This window comes from Nicotiana tomentosiformis, chromosome 1 (genome assembly GCF_000390325.3).
Source record: "Nicotiana tomentosiformis chromosome 1, ASM39032v3, whole genome shotgun sequence".
Lineage (NCBI taxonomy): Eukaryota > Viridiplantae > Streptophyta > Magnoliopsida > Solanales > Solanaceae > Nicotiana > Nicotiana tomentosiformis.
Window position 1 is genome coordinate 91,951,208 of NC_090812.1, and position 19,799 is coordinate 91,971,006.

A 19,799-nucleotide genomic window follows, 5' to 3' on the forward strand; every position below is an offset into this window, starting at 1 on the left:
TGGATTTTGAAGGAAGAAGAGGACTTAGGCAAAGTGATCTCATGCCACATTTGCTGTTTGTCCTAGTTATGAAATACCTATCAAGAACTTTAAGGAAAATGAGTGATTTGCTAGACTTCAAATTACATCCAATGTGCAAGAACACTAAGATAACTCACTTAGATTTTGCTAATGATTTGATAATATTTTGTAAAGGAGATATGAAATGAATTTCTAGAGTTATGAAAGTATTGCAATATTTCAGTAAAGTATCAGGCCTAATTACTAATATGGATAAATCCAGTATCTTTATAGTTGGTGTAGATGAGGAGGTCAAGCAGAGTATACTGAATAGAACAGGGTTCTCTTTAGGCAGTCTGCCTATGAGGTACCTAGGATTCCCACTATCTTTAAAGAATTGGAGCAAGATGGAATATTACCAGTTGGTGGATAAAATCACTGACATGATAAAAAATGCATAAAAAATGTATACTCCAGATAGTTGTCATATGCTGGTAGATTACAAATAACCAATGCAGTGCTATTTTTAATATATAATTTTTGGGGAGCTGTATTTATATTACCCAGGGTGTGCTTAAAGAGGTTGATAGGAGATGCATGGACTACCTATGAGGGAGCTCTGAGGAGAAGAGTAAGTTAGCTTTGGTATCCTGTGAGAAGGTCTGTAATCCAAAAAAGTATGGTTGCCTTAACATAAAGAGTTGCACGGAGTGGAACATTGCATGAGTAGGAAAATTGCTATGGCAGTTAGCTGATAAGCAAGACCTGTTATGGGTAAAATGGGTGCATGGAGATTATATGAAAAACAAAGGCAATATATGGGAGCATAGGCCACTTATAGAATGTAGATGGTATTAGAAGAAGTTGAATGCTTTGAAAACACAAATGCTAAGCGATATCATATAGGAAAGTACCAATTGACTGATAATGGAGTGTACTCAGTGTCCAGAAGTTATAATGCTTTAAAAAGGAGCCTAGTAAGAGTTAAAGAAGCTGACATTATCTAGAGCTCACTAATGCTGCCAAGACAGAGATTCATAGTATGGGTTGCAAGCCGGGAGAAGCTGTTTACAAAGGAAAGATTACACATGCTCAATATACAAGTGGAAAGTGACGGTTGCTGCTTATGTGAGGAAGGAATTAGGAAAATTTAACACCGTCTGTTTGTTGAATGTAGATAGATCACTAAAGTAGGGAATGCATTGACTTCCTGGGCAGGAACACCAATACAGAAGAAAGGAGTGATGCAATGTATACAATGGATAAAAAGAAGACACTGGAGGCAATTCAAGAAAGAGGTTCTGACAGCAATATGGGGTGCAATGGTAGGGGGTATGTGGATTTTGAAGGAAGAAGAGGACTTAGGCAAAGTGATCTCATGCCACATTTGCTGTTTGTCCTAGTTATGAAATACCTATCAAGAACTTTAAGGAAAATGAGTGATTTGCTAGACTTCAAATTACATCCAATGTGCAAGAACACTAAGATAACTCACTTAGATTTTGCTAATGATTTGATAATATTTTGTAAAGGAGATATGAAATGAATTTCTAGAGTTATGAAAGCATTGCAATATTTCAGTAAAGTATCAGGCCTAATTACTAATATGGATAAATCCAGTATCTTTATAGTTGGTGTAGATGAGGAGGTCAAGCAGAGTATACTGAATAGAACAGGGTTCTCTTTAGGCAGTCTGCCTATGAGGTACCTAGGATTCCCACTATCTTTAAAGAATTGGAGCAAGATGGAATATTACCAGTTGGTGGATAAAATCACTGACATGATAAAAAATGCATAAAAAATGTATACTCCAGATAGTTGTCATATGCTGGTAGATTACAAATAACCAATGCAGTGCTATTTTTAATATATAATTTTTGGGGAGCTGTATTTATATTACCCAGGGTGTGCTTAAAGAGGTTGATAGGAGATGCATGGACTACCTATGAGGGAGCTCTGAGGAGAAGAGTAAGTTAGCTTTGGTATCCTGTGAGAAGGTCTGTAATCCAAAAAAGTATGGTTGCCTTAACATAAAGAGTTGCACGGAGTGGAACATTGCATGAGTAGGAAAATTGCTATGGCAGTTAGCTGATAAGCAAGACCTTCTATGGGTAAAATGGGTGCATGGAGATTATATGAAAAACAAAGGCAATATATGGGAGCATAGGCCACTTATAGAATGTAGATGGTATTAGAAGAAGTTGAATGCTTTGAAAACACAAATGCTAAGCGATATCATATAGGAAAGTATCAATTGACTGATAATGGAGTGTACTCAGTGTCCAGAAGTTATAATGCTTTAAAAAGGAGCCTAGTAAGAGTTAAAGAAGCTGACATTATCTAGAGCTCACTAATGCTGCCAAGACAGAGATTCATAGTATGGGTTGCAAGCCGGGAGAAGCTGTTTACAAAGGAAAGATTACACATGCTCAATATACAAGTGGAAAGTGACGGTTGCTGCTTATGTGAGGAAGGAATTAGGAAAATTTAACACCGTCTGTTTGTTGAATGTAGATAGATCACTAAAGTAGGGAATGCATTGACTTCCTGGGCAGGAACACCAATACAGAAGAAAGGAGTGATGCAATGTATACAATGGATAAAAAGAAGACACTGGAGGCAATTCAAGAAAGAGGTTCTGACAGCAATATGGGGTGCAATGATTTACCATACATGGCAAGCTCGAAACTAGAAGATTTTCAGAAATAAAAATGTAAATACAAATTTTGTCATAGCACAGATTCAAAAGGAGATAAGAGAAAGGATAGGATTAGTGCAACACTCAAAGAAAGCTAGTAGGTCTTATAGTTTGATTCAAAAGTTATGTAATTATTTTGAGGTTTTCTGGATAGTTTTGAGGTCTGGATGTTTATAGAGCCCTTCCTAGAAGGTGGCTATGACACTAGATGCTCCTGAGTTGTATGAAGTTTGTTGTTAATGGTAATTTCACAGGTTATTACCAAAAGCTTGTTCAAGTTTAAGGAGCCGAAACAAGTTTAAGGATCCGTATGTTTATTCCGCCACCCAAATATATACTATTGCAGATAACTCAAATCTACCATTCAATAATAAAACTATGATTTGCAGCAATTTCACAAATTCTTACATCGTAACGGCAAACTATATTGCAATCATATGGTTGCAGAGAAAATATTCTCCAATAATATCTTAATTAGTTTGTCTACAGAAGGTTCGTATTCTTATTCAAATGAAATGGACTTTTAAAAGATGTAGCTCGTTAAATGAAGAAGTTACTAAATAGCATGGACAAGACTCAGGAGTAGCCTATGGTGCTACAAAACTTGGCAGGAATTGCCCATTTAGTGAAACTCAAGAACAACTTAACAAGATAGATAGAATGAAGATAGTACCAAATTGATTAGTTTGTTTGGCAAAATCTGTTAACAAACGATAGATGCAAGATCTTTTCATCCACCAAAACTTGTGAAGAATTTAACTGATTCGATCAGTAGAATGAAGATAGTATCAATTTGTATCCGTTTAACAAAACTAGTAAACAATTGAATAACCCAAGCGAAATTATGACCAATTCAATAATATTAAATTTTTTTCCATTTGGCAAAACATTTGAACAATTGAACTAGCATAATCTTTCATTCTTCCCGTTGTATGGTGCTATTTTTTGTACTGTCTTAAATAAGGACAAAATATTAGCAGTCGCAGAATCATTCTATGTAAGCAGATCATAATCAGCAGAGTTGAATCACCCTCCTATGATGAAGGGCCATTTTTTCGATTTTGGAAGAGGGAGTTGTAACAGTCTCGTGTGATTTATAGTGCAAAATCAAACTTTCACAATTTTTCATTTCAATTTCAACTCAGATATTGTCGAAACACCTAGCAAATTATCCAAACAAGAAAATTATATATTCAATATTTACCACTTCAATAAAGCCATTAAAGTCAAGAGGCTAAACCCCAACTTCCTTTAATAGACCTGCAATTACATAAAGTTTCCTTACTAGCTACGGGAAGTTAATGCAAGTTAATCGTCCTTCAATAATCCAGTCTGAAAAGAATATAATAACCAAAAATAATGTTAAAAAGGAAATTCAGATAATTCCGAGATGCTGAAAAAAAAAAAAAAAAAGATAATTCCGAGACCATTCTGGATCAGATGATAGGCTGCACACTAGGCCCAATACTGATTGAGAAGAGGGACCGGTCCAGACCAGCCCACTCAATGTATTAGAACAGATTGAGGCCCAATGAGGTGGGCCTAGAATAAGTTGACCGGACCCGGCCCAATTTAGCGGGTGAAGCGAGGAAAAAAACAAATCCTCTTCTTCGATTTCGCGCTCAAAAAGGGGCACAGGATCATCGCTCTTACTTGTTCCTTGAATGATAATCCCATTCGTGTGTAAACTAATTCAGCTGTTCTATTTTCCAATTCTTCAACGTTTGTACTAATTTATCATATTGTACTTCAATATTAGTACTACATAGTGTTAGAACAAACCCTAATTTCTCAGAAAACAAATCTATATGGATGCGAAGGACATCTTAGGATTGCCCAAAAATGGACCCATTATGTCCCAAGAAAAGAAATCGAGACCTCAGAAAGAATCTCAAAGGAAACCTGATGGCATTTCGCGAGAAGTTTGTTTTATCCTCTCCTTTCTCTCCATTACTGTGCAATTGTAGTTTCTCGAGTATTCTAGAATTTAATTACCTTTTCGGATTTCCAGGTTTACGCACTTACAGGTGGTATTGCACCTCTCATGCCTTCTCTTGACATCAATCAATTGAAACGAAAAGCTCTTTCAGAGTCCGAAAAGGTTAATTTGCTTAATTCTGTTTTTCCCCTTTTATGTGTTTTCTTAGGAATAGAATTTTAAGCTGGAAGTCCTTAAATGAATTGTAACATAGTAAGACTACGATGAATGCTTGACGAATGCTCTAAATATTGAACCTGAAAAGAGCGAGATCAATGCAATAGGATTCATTTAGTTGACCTTAACTAATTTGGAGCTGAGACATAATTGGTTGATTGTGAATATTAATTAGAGATGAGATTGAGACATCTGTCCTTTGTGGAATTTGCATAATAATAACGAGGGACTAAATATTGTTGGATTGATGATACTGGTGCTTCACCCTGCCCACAATTTTATTTGTTTTAAGCATTTGATTTTGCTTCAACAATATTTGCTAGTAATTCTCATAGCTGGTCTCATAAAAAACTAGTTGCTGTGGTATCCCATTTTTTTGGAGAACAAATATGGTAAATAAGCTGGTGATTGATGGAAAACTGACTTCTTCATTTTTCTCTGTTGAAATTCCTAGTCTAATGTGTTATCGGAGTAGCATGAAAATAGCTTCAAACTCTAGAATACTTAAATAAAACCTATGTTGAAGGATGAATAGAAGAATAGATAGACCAAAATCGAAAGCAATTTTATTCATTAGATTGTCAGTTGAATCTTTCTCCTCAGAATATAGAGCATAGCGGAAGAGCTTCCTATCTTCTCTCCAGGATGGAGTAGGGACATGAGAATAATAAACCAGCATAATTTCCTAACTGTTGCACTAGTTTGGAACTAAGTTGATGTGTAGTTCCAGCCAATTGCAAATCCTCACCGCACCTTCTTTTACGATAGTAGGTTATCTGGATGCCTTCTTTGTTTATCGCACTAACAAAGTTTTTGTGTCGCTAGTGGATGTTTCTCGAGGGTGTTTTTTTCTTGATTTTAACAGAAGCTAATAAATTCTTCTGCCTTGCTATTCAGATTACGTGGCAATGGCTTCCGTTCACAAGCTCTGCTAGAAAAGATAACTTACAGCTTTATCATTGGGTATGTGTCTCCACTGATTTTAGAATCTGCTTAAAGTAACTGACAAACCATCTACTAGAAACTCATTGACTTTGACAAAATCCCAGGTGAGAGTTGTTAATGGTGTTCCGCCTACAGGTGACTATTCGTTTGCCAAGTTTAATAAGGTATATCAAGGGTTCTTCTTGTTCCTGAAGGTCTTTTGTTTCTGGTGTTAAATCTGCTCTCTGTCTAATGAATGCAGTCTGTGGATGTACTTGAGTACACTAACGATGAGTATGAGAAGTTCTTGTCCGATCCTGTAAGTATCAAAATACTATCCAAATTGGATTTGTTATCTTCCTGGCAAGACACAATATAAAGAATCATTAGCTTTATCAATTCTTCGAATTGAATTTTAAGCTCTATTACAATCTTGTACTCCACGTCCTCGCTGTAGTAGTTTATTGAACAACTGTTTATATCTTGTATTGTTTTATAGAATGACTGTTAATATCACGTTATATGATTACCCAGCAGCAACCTTTAGTTTGCAGATTTTGTGGAAACCCTCAATTGCTTGAAGTGATATAAAGTATATTGCCCAATGTTCGTGCTTTAACTTTGTTGAAATCCTCAGCAACTCACAATTATATCTTTTTAATCTTTGTTAGAACTGGTCTTGAATTGTGCTTGTAGTTTCCATGCATTCTCCTTTGTCCAGACATATGCTTATGTCGTTGGAAGGCAATCAGTTACTCTTTCTTCAATTCTTTAGCATACATTTTTCTGACCTCTGTTGTTCTCAAATGTTAGTCATGGACCAAGGAAGAGACTGATCAATTATTTGAGCTGTGCAAGAGGTTTGATCTCCGTTTCATTATCATAGCTGATAGGTTCTCTTCAAATCGTACAGTTGAGGAACTGAAGGACCGCTACTACAGTGGTATTGTACAATTTCTCGTTGCTTATCAATTGGTTAAACTAATGTATCTTCTACTTTATATGTTTTTAACTCCAAAAATCTTTTGATTTTCATGATGGTTTTGGACCTCGTCGCATGTAGTATCTCGTGCTATTACAATTGCTAGGGCTGCATCACCTGCCGATGTTGCTGGACATCCCTTTGTAAAGGTCTGTTAACAGTTCTGATTTTCTCAACTGAGGACTATTTTCCTTTCTTATTTACTTCTTTTGGAGCAACACCGCCAGCTTACCCCGCTTTGTGCTGGGCATGTATCTTCTTCTAAACTTGATTTTTTTCTATAAAGTTCAGTTTCTTGTGGTCTTTCTAATTTTTTCTTACAATAATAGGAGCCTTACAATGTCTCTCAAGAGATAGAGCGAAAACGTGCACTGTCGATGGTGCTTTCACAAACAAAGCTGCAAGAGCGGAGGGATGCAGAGGTTTGTGCATTCTGTTTACATATTTGTTCTAGTTGATCTCTCTAAATGAGTGCCCTCCTTGATAAAAGTTAGACATCATCCCATGTTTAACAGCATGTCTAGTTCTTGAAAAGAGCCTCTTGATAACCCATGCGCATAATATTTACTGGTGCCAGTTATTCTTTCAAAATCACTAACCTGCCCTTCACACCTTGGTCTTAGGTTCTTGCCGAAGCAAAACGAATATCAGTGGCACGAAAATCTGTGAAGGTAAGTGTTATAGGGCTCCTTTTACCCACTTTTACTGGGAACATTCTTCAAGGGAAACTATAGTTATTGACTGTGTATCACCCTCTTTATTGATTTTTTTTTTACTAGCCGGTACTAACCAGGTTATTGCATTTTCTCAGGCGGCTGAAGAGACAGAACTTCCAGTTGTGTCAGATGCTGGCCCTGAAGGTGCTGAAAAAGCTGCCGGTATTGATGGAATATCAACCTCCCCAAATGCTCAATTACCCTCTGGGATTGCTGCACCTCCAGTGTCAGAGACTGCTTCTACTTTGGCTTCTCTTCGCATGGTATGTTTGAGAATAAGAATGCTATTGTCCTCTTTTCGTGGGTCTATCCTACTTATAGTAAAAATTCAAAGTTCCTTCAACCTGGGCAATCTAGTCAACTTTCTTAAATCAGTAGTTTATTCATAGGTTATGTATGCATTATTTTATTAGGATTTTGTTTTAGTGTGAAATACATGTACTATTTATCTTTTATAATGAGTAGAATGTCAAGGTGGAGATGTGAGGTGATTAGGATTTTGGGCACCTGCAGGAAGCTGTTTTAGTATGTATATTGGGTCCATATGTTGCTGAACTTTTGTTCCTTCGGGAAAAAAGCTGATCTTTAGAAGGCTCAAGAAGTTCACAGGCTTCCTTGAGTTTGGCGGTCGAGTAAATGCTTATTGGCATCATAGCCTTCCACTAGGTCAAGGGTTCAAGACTAGTATGAAGAACCCATCCAAATAGAAGGCTCGAGAAGTTCCTTTGTTAGCTCAAACTAATTTTGTGTAAAAAGTATGAATGCTTAAAATCATATCCGATAGTATCAACTATCAATCTTACAAACTGAAAATCTTTCAGCTTCGTGTGTACTTGAGAACATATGCACTAGAGCAAATGGTGCAAGCCGCGAGCTCTTCAGCTGGACTTCGGACAATCAAGAGGGTCGAACAAACTTTACAAGACCTTGGGGTTTGTTTCTACTCCCTAATACATTTGTTTTGTTGTATATTTACTTTGGAATCACTGTGGCGTTTATCCTGGCACAGATTTTTAAACTAACATCAGAGGTGCAATATCAGTTGTCTAATCATCTGGAACATGTGCTATTGAGGTGCCATGTTACATGTGGCAGAAATTCTATTACATCGTACAATCTCAGTTATCTAATTATCCATACTTGTGCAGTTGCGCCTGGCACAAGTTCTACTACATTTTCTTCCACCAATTTTGCTGTTCCTTAGCACCTTTCATTTCTTTCTTATACCTCCTGGTTTAACTATTTTATCGTATGATAAATATTTCCGCTAAATTGACTGAGAAGAACGTGTTTTTTTCCATCTGTAGGTTAATTTGAAGCCGAAGGTCCCAACTAAGCTTGTCTGTGCAGAACATCTTGAACTGAGGAAAGAAATACTAACCCTGTTAAATCTTCAAAAGCAGGTATTATATTGAGAGTTCTTTCCATAATTTTCTTGATCATGAGTTGGGATAAGCTTTAGACTAAGGAAGATTTTGAGGTTGAATTTTCAGTACTGTTGGAATATCATAAAAATTTGTGTCATTTGTGTCTTTTTTGTGTTGCGCTATGTTTTGTTCATAATGAGGCGTAATTGGTTAGATGCCAACTGTCAGGCATAGGCAAACTTTGGAATTGTGGGCTCAAGTGAATAGTGACTGTGTCAAGAATACTGGTGCATTTCAGCCCACACAAGAATACATTGCTGCATACATCAAAGCATTACTTAGCAATAATTGGAAACTATTCAATTAATAGCTGGTGAAGAAGTAAACTATCTAGGAAATATGTGTCAAAATCCAAAAGGAGTTGAGGTTTATTTGATCAATTTGTCTCCTATGCTTTTGCAGTATATCATTTACTGTCATTTCTGATCAGATGGATTTTCATATCTCTCTCTCTCGTTTATTGGTTCAACGCCAGTGTACTCATTGTTTCATTTGTGTTTAGGGATGCTTTAGTTGCAAGGTTGAAGCTTCATGGAATACTGGTTTTCACTTATTCTTTATCAGAAGAGGCTAATGAGTTTCTTTGATACTTTTTGTGTTTAAAATCAGCTACAATACAAGGAGGCAGAAGGCTCATCTTATCGTGAAGGTTCATATTCTGAGACTCCTGGTACACCTCCTAAGGTCAAGATCCTGGTTCTAACTCTTTACTGCACCTCTTTCCTTTTTTTTAAAAAAAAATATTTTTTTGGTATTCTTACGTTTTATGAGATGAATTAGATAAAGATTTATCTTTGTGTTTGCATTTGATGGAGTTGATATCTGCTTGTTGACAGCGTGCACAACAAGACAGAACATTCATCCCCGACTCTACAAGTTTTGGAGGTAAGTGAAAGGTGTACTCCATTATGATCAAACTGTTCTCTTTCTTTCATTCAAACTCACACGTTATCTTGTGGTGCCAATAATTTTCATGTTGTATAGGGGACAAAGTTGGTAAAAGAGACCAGAAACGCAAGGTATGCTACATTAGTGTTTTTAATGAATCTTCAAACTAATCCAAACAGTTCTAAAAGTCCACTATTTTAATTTGGGGATCCAGGGGCCTGGGCGATTATCAGAAGTTCCATCTTCGCCAGCACAGTCAAAACGGCCCCGCAAGTTAAAGACTTCAGATGGATGAATTGGAGGGTTAGTACATTTTTCCTCTCAATGCTCTTAATGTGAGTGGTATATGAGAATTTAGCCTTAAGGATGTATGTTACAGCTTAAATCTTCTTGCAAGATGCTTAATAGACGATTTTTTAATTTCTTCTACATCTTACTTTCTAGGTTGTGTACGTCAGAAAGCTACAAGGAGCTGTATGATAAGCTGCTTGAATCAACTTCTTGTGCCACTGTGATGTGTTCTGTGTCTCTTTGGATTTCCTCCAGCATGAAACGTGATCGAACCTTGCAAACCTCAAATGTGGCTGTCTCATTTAAGTGACACAAGAAATGTGAGATGCCCCTCTAATACTTTCTGTGGAGATCAGTCCTCTGCTTCAGAGTACAGACAGTCCACGCAGTCTGTAAATACATCTGTAACTTAAAATTGTGATTAGCATGTTAGCCTCCCCTTTCTACCATATCCATTTGGCATGTCATTAAATTATTGAGCCATGTTGGCTTTTTTTAATTAACACATCGAAGTAGTTGTGGTTTAGTTTCGTTTAAGTTGCTTACTGGAATGGACAGACATGAACTGGCACTGCATAGAAGCTGAAAGTGAAAAGGGCAAGCGATCTGCTTCTTTGGGCCCTTATCACGAATCATAATAGTTTCGGTGCTGCTGCTTCTCTTTTTTTAGATGGTTCTTGTATTTGATGGATGTAAAAGTAGATAGTGCTGTATTTACATGTGTGTCCGAGACCTGATTTAGTTTCTACACTCAAATTTGCAGTAGGTTCTCCCGTGCTTGTTAACTTCAAGTAAGAATTTCATCAATTTTCGGTTATGCATAGACAATTTTTTTGCTCCTTGTCCAGAAAGAGAGCAGGAAAGCAGGAAAGCAGTATGATGATATATGTTCCTGACGACAACAAACGCATGTGTACGTCAAGGGATTAAAGAAAAAAGAGAAATATAGCAGCTTTATTTTGTATAATCACTTTAATCTGGATTGCACGGGGTGGGTGGGTTGTGAACTAAATACCTAACATGCACGTCTTAAACTTTCCAAACCTTTTAGTCACTTGGACAATCACTTGGAGAGCATGACTTTAAGAGGATACCAGATCAAGTTCAAGAGGAAGTTCAGATGTTCTGCACAATTGACCCTCAAAACCATGACTTACATTTATTTGGAGAGCATAATGTTTTTTAAAGATGTTGCTTTTCACAATCTTGTCATATCAAATACAGAATAGCGAAGGTGGTAAGAAACTTGACCACTTTATTATTGGTTCTCTCTTTACATAGTGAACACATAAGTTGCTTGAAATGGTTAAGATTATACATCTCTCCTACATAAAAGACAATAGTGTTGGCATTTAACCTCAAACATGTCAAAAGAACTTCACAAAATCCTGTCGCGCAGCAAGCTAGGCAGCTAACACTACATTGACAATATCTGGGAACTTCTCTTTAATTGCTGCTTTGATTCCTGATCCAATAGACTCAGGCCCTACATACTTCACATTGCAATTGCCTTCCTTGACAGATAAAACTTCCACACTGCCACCAAAATTCTTAATGGCAGGTCTTAATATATCGAGGTGAGCATTCACAGCCTGCAGGAACATGGGAACATGAGTTCCTAGTTAGATATTTTTAAAGCCATTTGAATGCAATAGCATCCATTAGCAACTGATTTTGAAAATATTCACCTCAACGGTGGTTTCAACTACATGTTCATCATATACTTGGCGAATTTCCTTGATGGCTTCTCCAAACTTTTCCTTGAGTACCCTTTCAATTCCCATCTTCATTGTGGTTGTTGAGCTAGGACAACTCTCGCATGCTCCTATATCCAGTGTACGAAACATCAAGCATCTCCATAAGTAAATAAGTAATGTTTCTATAAATCAAAGACTCAAACGGTCATCATGCATGTATCAGAAATTTTTCAAGCTACCCTGAGCGCATTTAAGGAGAAACATTTGTGTGGTGGCTGACAACCAACTTTCTTTTTTCGATTTCGATTTCCAAATGGGGGCCGCCATTACCCTCCCACTCTAGCAACACACACCAAATGGCACCTCTCCTTACTCCATTAAAAAACAATAGCTCATTCGCATGAAATAGTTTAAGCAACGCAATTCTTGATTCAAATCTATTGGCTTTCATGGATAAATCATGATTGGCATGTACTGAATCTTCTGATTCTCTCTCTCTCTCTCCCTCCCTCCCTCCCTCCCTCTCTCTCTCTCTATATATATATACTTTTTATTCTCTCCACTCTCTTCCTTCTTCTCTGTTATCTTATTTGGTATTTAGATGAATATCGCTTTTAGGTCTGAACCATGAATAGTGATTTCATGATTTGTAATTACTAATTAGTCTTTGTCTATCTTCTTCTTCTATTTTATTTAAATGTAGTGATTTTATCCTTCCTCCATACTCTTGGTATTTCGCATGAATTTTTAGAACATTACCCCTTTGTTACAATATTCCTATCTTTAGGTTTTGTCAAAAGTTGGAAACTTGATATTATAGAATTGTAACCATTGTAAAGTTAAAATTGTTAGAGAGATGACACTTTCATTTTATTATTTAGGTCTGCAACAATCCCTCAAGTGCGGTCCTAACTTCCTTTTTAATGGGCCAAGCACTTGGGAACATTTTTTCTTTTTCATGAAGGGAAGATGGGATTATTTACTAATTATGTCTTCAATAAAAACAATAATCTTATATGCTCATAGAATAGTATACTCTAAAAACAACAAGGAAAAATAGAAACCTTATCTATAAACAAATGTTTCGATCTTATCTTATTTAAAAATTTAGTGCTTTAGATTAGTCACTCCAGTGAAGTATACTAGGATATAGAAAGACGAGACACGTGAGGAAATACAGATCTCTAATCCTATCATTTTTCTTGTTTATGGGGCTACTACAGCATGTGTAGGCTTTAGAAGTGTTCAACAGAAATAAAAGAAAAAAGTGGTTATCAACCAGTATAAATGTCCATTATTCAATGAATTCCCTTTGGCTTTACATTATTTGCGTAAAATATTTCTGCAGACTTAGGCTGGCTTGGTACTGTTAAGCCTCGGAGACTCATCTGCAGTCCTCTAGTGGGGAAAACCCAACATTATCCAAGTTATTAAATATTTTACCGAAATCAAACTACATCTAATCCAAGGAGTAAGTAATGGTGGCCTTATAAGTACAACATAGTTTGGTGCTTCCAACTGCAGTTCCCCCTTTAAAGTGGTTAGTACATACTAAGTCAAAGATTCAGATGTGACTTGCTTATTTTATTAAATCTCAAACTCAGTAAATAGTAATTCCTGACAGTAGTTTCTTGGGCTCACCTTTCTTGAGCACACATAATGATAATGCCAACTCTAATCCTGTGCTTAGTCAAAACCAAGACTATAGAATCAGGACACAAGTACCTTTTTCCCCAATCGTTGCTGCGTGTATCATCACTGTATCATTTGAGTACATTCAAGGGAGGGGTGGGACCATAGCCTTCCGGAGTACTTTGCCATTTACGAGGAGCTGTAGCATCATATATTATGCATTACACCATCCTCCTACAGTTTCTTTTTTTAACTTACTAAGCCCCTCACAACCTGGCAGGGAGAACATAACTCGCCGAACTACCCTGAATGGACTCATTGTGCGCTGTTGATCGCAACAAGACACTACGTCAGTGGCGGAGGCAGGATCTCCAACGAAGGGGGTTCAAAAAAAAATTGTAGCTAGTGGGAATTGAACCTACAACCTTTCAACGATTTTGAACCCCCTTGACCATTAAGCTACACTTTTGGGCTGTGTCAAGGGGGTTCAAAACTTAATATATAGAGGAAAAAACAGATTTCGCCTCATATATACAATATAATTTTTCGGCAAAGGAGGTTCGGATGAACCCCCCTTCCGCCCCCTAAATCCGCCCCTGCACTACGTAGCATCAGCACAAAACTTAATGTTTTACACTAGACGCATCTTTGCCATATGCCCGAGACTTGTCCAGGACGAACATCACAATATGTCATCATTATCATCTACTTCTAAAGTCCATTGGACGCTAAGTCTTGTAGTGGCTCTGTGGGGATTACAAGGTGAGGAATCGAACTAATTAAACTAATACTATTATATAAAGAGTTTAGGTTTAGTCAATGTAGAGATTTTTTTACATTATAAGATCAGCCAAAGGATATCTACATGTTACCAAAAGTGACCTTATGTTGTAAAAATTACTTATAGTGACGGTGTATATAACTTAAACTCATATGAACTGATGAGAGTAATATCTAAGTACAAGCAAGAGATCAGGTATAATACTAGTATAAAAAGCTAACCTTGAAGCTGGAGGGAAACGACGCCGTCTTCGACAGAAACGACATCGACGTTACCACCATCAGAAATGAGATAAGGGCGAACGTCTTCAAGAACCAAATCCACGTTTTCAGGAGTCAGCTCGAATTGCTTGGCTGAGTAAAGACCTGGAACTGGAGTGGACCCATCGACGCTGCTTGCTTTATTAACAAAATTGATTTTTTTATGAGTTACCTTAGTTCTTTTGAGGAAAAAGGAATTTGGATTCTGGGACTTGAGTGGAAGTTCCGGCTTGTATATGGAAGATGAAATTTGGGAGACGCCCATTGTTGGTGCTATATACGCCATTGCTCTGTTCTGTCTTTTGGACGACTTTTTTCTATTTTTGTTTGTTTATGGATTCGTAATTGATCATGGATCCGACCCATAAAGGGCAATCCTATTGGGATCTTTACGCAAATAGCCTTTTCTTGAGATGTCTTGGAAGTAAGTGCGACGTAAGGCTAATCGATGTCCGTGCACTTATTATCCGCCAACTGAAGTATCCTCCGTACGCTATGCAAGACTGTAAAAATCGATGTCAAGAGCAATTGACAATAAAAAGAGAATGAGAACGAAAGAAAGGTTGATTGCATTAGCCAAATTCATAACTTTTGCAAGTTTAGCCGCTTCAAAATTAATTTTAGATCCGCGGAATTGAAGTTAGACTTATTTATGAAGTTTGTCAAATTGCTTGTGTTTGTCTGAAGTTTGGTATCATCCATTATATCTCAATTGAATTTATTCTTTTTGAAGTTAGCCCAAAAATATACAATAGAAATATATGGAGATTAACAATACAATAATTGAAACAGCGAGAGTGAAAACAATAGCACATATGTTGGTACCCCATATAGCAATAAGTGCCATAGAATCCTTGTTAACCAACACTGGGAAAAGCTTTTGAAGTTGCCTAATTATAACATTATTTGTAATTACAGGTTCTTGATGACACAGCGGTGAACCCAGTCATCAACCATAGCTTCATAGAGCAGAACCAGGTGGCATACTTCCTAGCAACGGAAGAAGCAAAGAAATTTTTTTTTGACAGAATTAGGATTTTGACAGTTTCTCTAGTGTTTGCCAATGATGCACTATGGGCAGACATACTAGGAACAACTTTCAATAGAAAAACATTGGTCAATATATTACTAACACTTTTGCAAACAATGCTGGCCACCTGGGCAGCCACTCTATCATGCTAGCCATGTAATTATTTTGTTAATGAAGTATTTGGTTTATAAAAAAAATAAAAATAAAAAGAGGAGGAGCAGTTTTTGGAAAGATTGGCTATAGATTATACGGTAGTGACCAGCTAGGCTCTCCGTAAAAACTTTACATAAATTTCATGTTTCTTTTGTTTATTTAAATGTGCAATTCTAACATGTATGGTGACTTTCTTAGCAATATTGTTTAAATACTTCACTAATCTCCTTGTTCTTCATTTTATTCCAACCCCAAGCTTTTTTTAGTTTATATATCATTTTCAAATTCGAAATTTGTTTTGTCGATAATTCTTAACAATAAACGAAACATGTCATTATTTATATTGCATACTAGCTTTAGTGTAAGTGCGATGCACGTGTTTTTGCGTCTATTAATAAAAAGTGTATAAAATTTAGAATAAGAATGAATTATGTATGATAACAATTGACATCAAGATAAATGTAATATTTATTTAAATTAAAAAATAAACATTACATTGATGAAATAGTTGAATGCATAGTTATTGGTTATATTTTGAATTTGCAACGATTAAGAATTTAGGTAGTTATTTATATATTTCTTATGAAGATAAGCATGATATATTATGTTTTTGTATCTAATATCTTTTATAGACGATATTCTTGGTGTAAGGAAAATTTCTCTATTTTTTTTATTAAGATACTAAAATTATATACAATTAAGATATTAGTTCCTTGAAAATTTAGAAAATCAATTGTAATATCCAACATATAAAATGTTAATGGTAGTTATCATTATATCTAAACATGGAAAGCATATTTATGTTGATATATTTATTTCTTATAATTGTTTAAATATTTACCACTAATAAATTTATTCTAATGAATTATATTTAAGCAAAAAAGAAAAAAATAGACAAACCTAACGTGTACTGTGTGCATATGGAGAAGTTTACCATAAATTGATATAATTCTTTTATTAATTGAAAAGGTCATAAAATTTCGAAAATATTAAGGACTTCTTACCTAATTTAATAAGGTTTGAATTAGTAAACAAAAATTTGATTTGATTTTAAAGTCTTAAATATTAGGAAAGCAATTTAAATTACAATTTTATCCAATGTAAAACTAATTTTTAAAGGGTAAAAAAAGGCGAACGATATTTCGCTAATGGCTTTCGTGCTTTTAATATAATATAGATTGATTTTTGCATTTATATTTAAAAAAAATTGGTTATAAGGATGCCATTTATTTATTCCTTTAATTATTAGAAATTGGTACGCATGAAAGTTTATATGAATGTATGTTTGTGTAAATGGAATAATAAACATGTGTTATGAAGAAAATATTTCACATAAGACTATATCAGAGATTATAATTTCTTTTCATTTGGTATAAATAGTTGATACTGATAAATTTTTACCCTTAAGAAGAACTTGAAGAAATAGAATTGAATATCTATATCTATATCTATATCTATCTTTATTATATTAAAAGCACGAAAGCGAAATGTCGTTCGTCTTTTTTACCCTTTAAAAATAGAGTTCACTCTGGACAAAATTGTCATATGATTATTTTTCTAATATTTAGGAATAGTCATTTAATTAGTTCTCTACTATTTAGAAATATCCATGTAATTAATTTTCTACTTTTTAGGAATAGTCATTAAATTATTTGCCTAAAATAAATTCAAATCTGACCTTATATAAATTAGTTTTATTTAAATTATGTAACTTAATAATTATTATGAAAGAGGGACCCACGAAAATTCTTCAAACGAAATCTGAGAAATTAATTCAATTTACCATCATTGAGATTTGTTGCTCTAGGTTTAGGAGTTTCTGTGCTATGGTACTATAACCATTTAAGCATTCATAATTTAATTATTTTATTTTTTTAAAAAAAAACAGTAAGCAACAACAAATAAAGTTGGTTACTGAATTAGAGCACAAAAAATAAAACTACAAATAATGTTGGCTACTTCTTTTCTTTTTTTCTATATTTGAGTTATACATGATTTATTGGTTAAATTCTTTTTTATTTGTATTATATAAAGCCAAACACTCCTATAAAAGAAGTCATTGATGACCTTATTGAAGTTATTTTACCTTATTTAAATTAAATAATTTGTTTATAATATTTTATTTATTGTTCGTAAACGTACGCTAGGGACATGCACATATGAATTTTATAAAGAAATCTTTAAACTTCATTCAACATATATTTTTTCCCAAATTAGATATATATAAACTATTGTATATGCATCAATTTTCTATAATTATTTTCATGTAAATATTCTTTGTCATTAAAAGTGTAGTCCATATTTTGACTTTTTTTTTAAAAGTATCTGCTCTTTGACTTAATACGCGCAAAGCACATACCGGTTAGTATTAGGTCACAAAAATAACAACAAATTTCATAAGATATTCCCATATTTCTTTAGAAATCGTAATAAGGCATCTGAGGATTTATGTAGGGAATGATTTCTTCCTTTATTAAGATAGCTAAATAGATCAATATTTACTAATTTCAAGATCTCATACTTAGAAACTTATATATTCATTGATATGGGGTACACGCGTGAAACACGTACCCTATATTAAAAGTACAAAGATTCTTAACGAAATGTCGTTCGCCTTTTATGCCCCTTAAAAATATATTTATATTGAACACGATAGTAATTTAACTTATTTTCCTACTATAAGAATATTCATTAATTCTTTTTCTAATACTAAAAATAGCCAGTTAATTATTTGCCTAATGTTTAGGGCTATTAGAACTTTAATTTGAAAAATCATAATATTCATTTAATTATTTCCCTAATACTTGGGATTTTGATTTAAAAAATCATATTATTTCTCTCAATTCCTTTTCAAGAGTCCTTCACTATCAACTCCATTTAAGTTTAGGAGTATTTTTAGGACCACGAATGTTATTTTTTGTTATAAAATTTTTGCTTTTGGAGTTCCTATTTTTCTTTTCTTTTTCAGTTTTAGTTCTTTTTTCTAGGTTATGGGTACTTTATTGGGTTGTGAAATTTTATCTTTAATAGGCCTTATTTTTCTTTTCTTTTTTAGAACTCTTTTTCTTTGTCTATTGAAACTATACATAATTTTACCTAACATAGATTATTTCCCTTTTTCAATTGCATTGGCAAATACTTCTATAAAAAAAAAAAGTATTCCACGGTCTTCATTATCATAGGTTGGCTTTTGTTATTGGGTCTCTAACTTTGTGAGTTTCCAGGTTTTCTTTATTTGAGAAAAATATTATATATTTATTTGTGCTTGAATTTTTGGCTTTTTAATTGTAATCATTATTTTCTAGGTTATGTTTAACTTTCGATATCAGAAGAATAAGTACTTCAACTATGTTAGCATGTATGCCTCTTCTTTTTGAACTTTTATTTGTAAGATCTGTATGTTAAATTGAATAGAGGAAGTCTTTATATTCTTATACAAGTTATTTTACTGTAATTTTTTGATTCGTTTGATGGAATGACTGATTGGGTGATGAGTCATGTTTCTCGCTGTTGAACTTTCTTCGACTACTGAATTAATATTAGTTGCTTTTACTAATTATTTATACTATGTGCTTGACATATTGTACAAATCCAATAGTTACAAATAACTATTTTTTTTATTTTGTTAATATGACTTCTTTTTAAAAAAAAACTGATATGTTGATCGACTTCAAATACCATTAGTACAAAAAAGGGGTGACCATAATATGTAAAATTACTTCTTCTCTTTATTTTTATTGTCGTATTATAGACAATATTTATGCGCTATGTTTTATCGTTTGAAAATAATTAAACTTTTAATAGATATAATTATAGCTAATATTAAGAATTTGAATCGACAAGAACTAAATTATTTAGAACAGATAATTAAGTCTTTGATTTAGATAATTAGCAAAAAAAATATCAATTTAGTTTTTTTTTTTCAAATTCATCATATAAGTAAAATTATTTTTTCAAGTTGATAGATTCTTAGGGTTCATAAATTTATTTCTATAAGCACAATGCTGCTGGTAAAGGATATCCAAAAAAAATAAAGTAAAATAAGTTATAATACAATATTGCAAGTTAAATTGGTTGAAACACAACCTTGAAAGAGTTACTATATAATGCAACAGTAGAAGACGATATGTATTTTAAATAATTGTAATAATTTTTTTTCTTTCTA

At 34.2% G+C, this 19,799-nt stretch overlaps 2 protein-coding genes across 3 annotated transcripts; one reads left to right on the forward strand and one right to left on the reverse strand.

Moving 5' to 3' along the window:
- The first annotated feature begins 4,306 nt into the window (after nucleotides 1-4,306).
- Nucleotides 4,307-10,846, forward strand: LOC104104667 (SWR1-complex protein 4). 2 transcript variants are annotated; one of them, XM_009612803.4, is made up of 17 exons: nucleotides 4,307-4,620; nucleotides 4,710-4,799; nucleotides 5,751-5,816; nucleotides 5,903-5,962; nucleotides 6,040-6,096; nucleotides 6,591-6,720; nucleotides 6,841-6,908; nucleotides 7,089-7,181; nucleotides 7,383-7,430; nucleotides 7,571-7,738; nucleotides 8,297-8,407; nucleotides 8,783-8,878; nucleotides 9,512-9,586; nucleotides 9,739-9,787; nucleotides 9,887-9,921; nucleotides 10,005-10,125; nucleotides 10,235-10,846. In XM_009612803.4, the coding sequence occupies exons 1-16, from the start codon at nucleotides 4,507-4,509 to the stop codon at nucleotides 10,083-10,085; spliced, it is 1,341 nt and encodes a 446-aa protein (XP_009611098.1). In that variant the 5' UTR covers nucleotides 4,307-4,506; the 3' UTR covers nucleotides 10,086-10,125; nucleotides 10,235-10,846. The 2 variants fall into 2 exon arrangements, with proteins under 2 accessions (XP_009611098.1, XP_009611097.1); XM_009612802.4 differs by having other exon boundaries at nucleotides 4,308-4,620; nucleotides 10,005-10,093.
- A 470-nt stretch (nucleotides 10,847-11,316) lies between these two features.
- LOC104104668 (nifU-like protein 1, chloroplastic) lies at nucleotides 11,317-15,078 on the reverse strand. Its single transcript, XM_009612805.4, has 3 exons — nucleotides 14,413-15,078; nucleotides 11,770-11,906; nucleotides 11,317-11,673 (listed from the first exon to the last, which is right to left on the reverse strand). Exons 1-3 carry the CDS (start codon nucleotides 14,735-14,737, stop codon nucleotides 11,485-11,487), a joined length of 651 nt encoding a protein of 216 aa, XP_009611100.1. The 5' UTR covers nucleotides 14,738-15,078; the 3' UTR covers nucleotides 11,317-11,484.
- Between the last annotated feature and the right edge of the window lie 4,721 nt (nucleotides 15,079-19,799).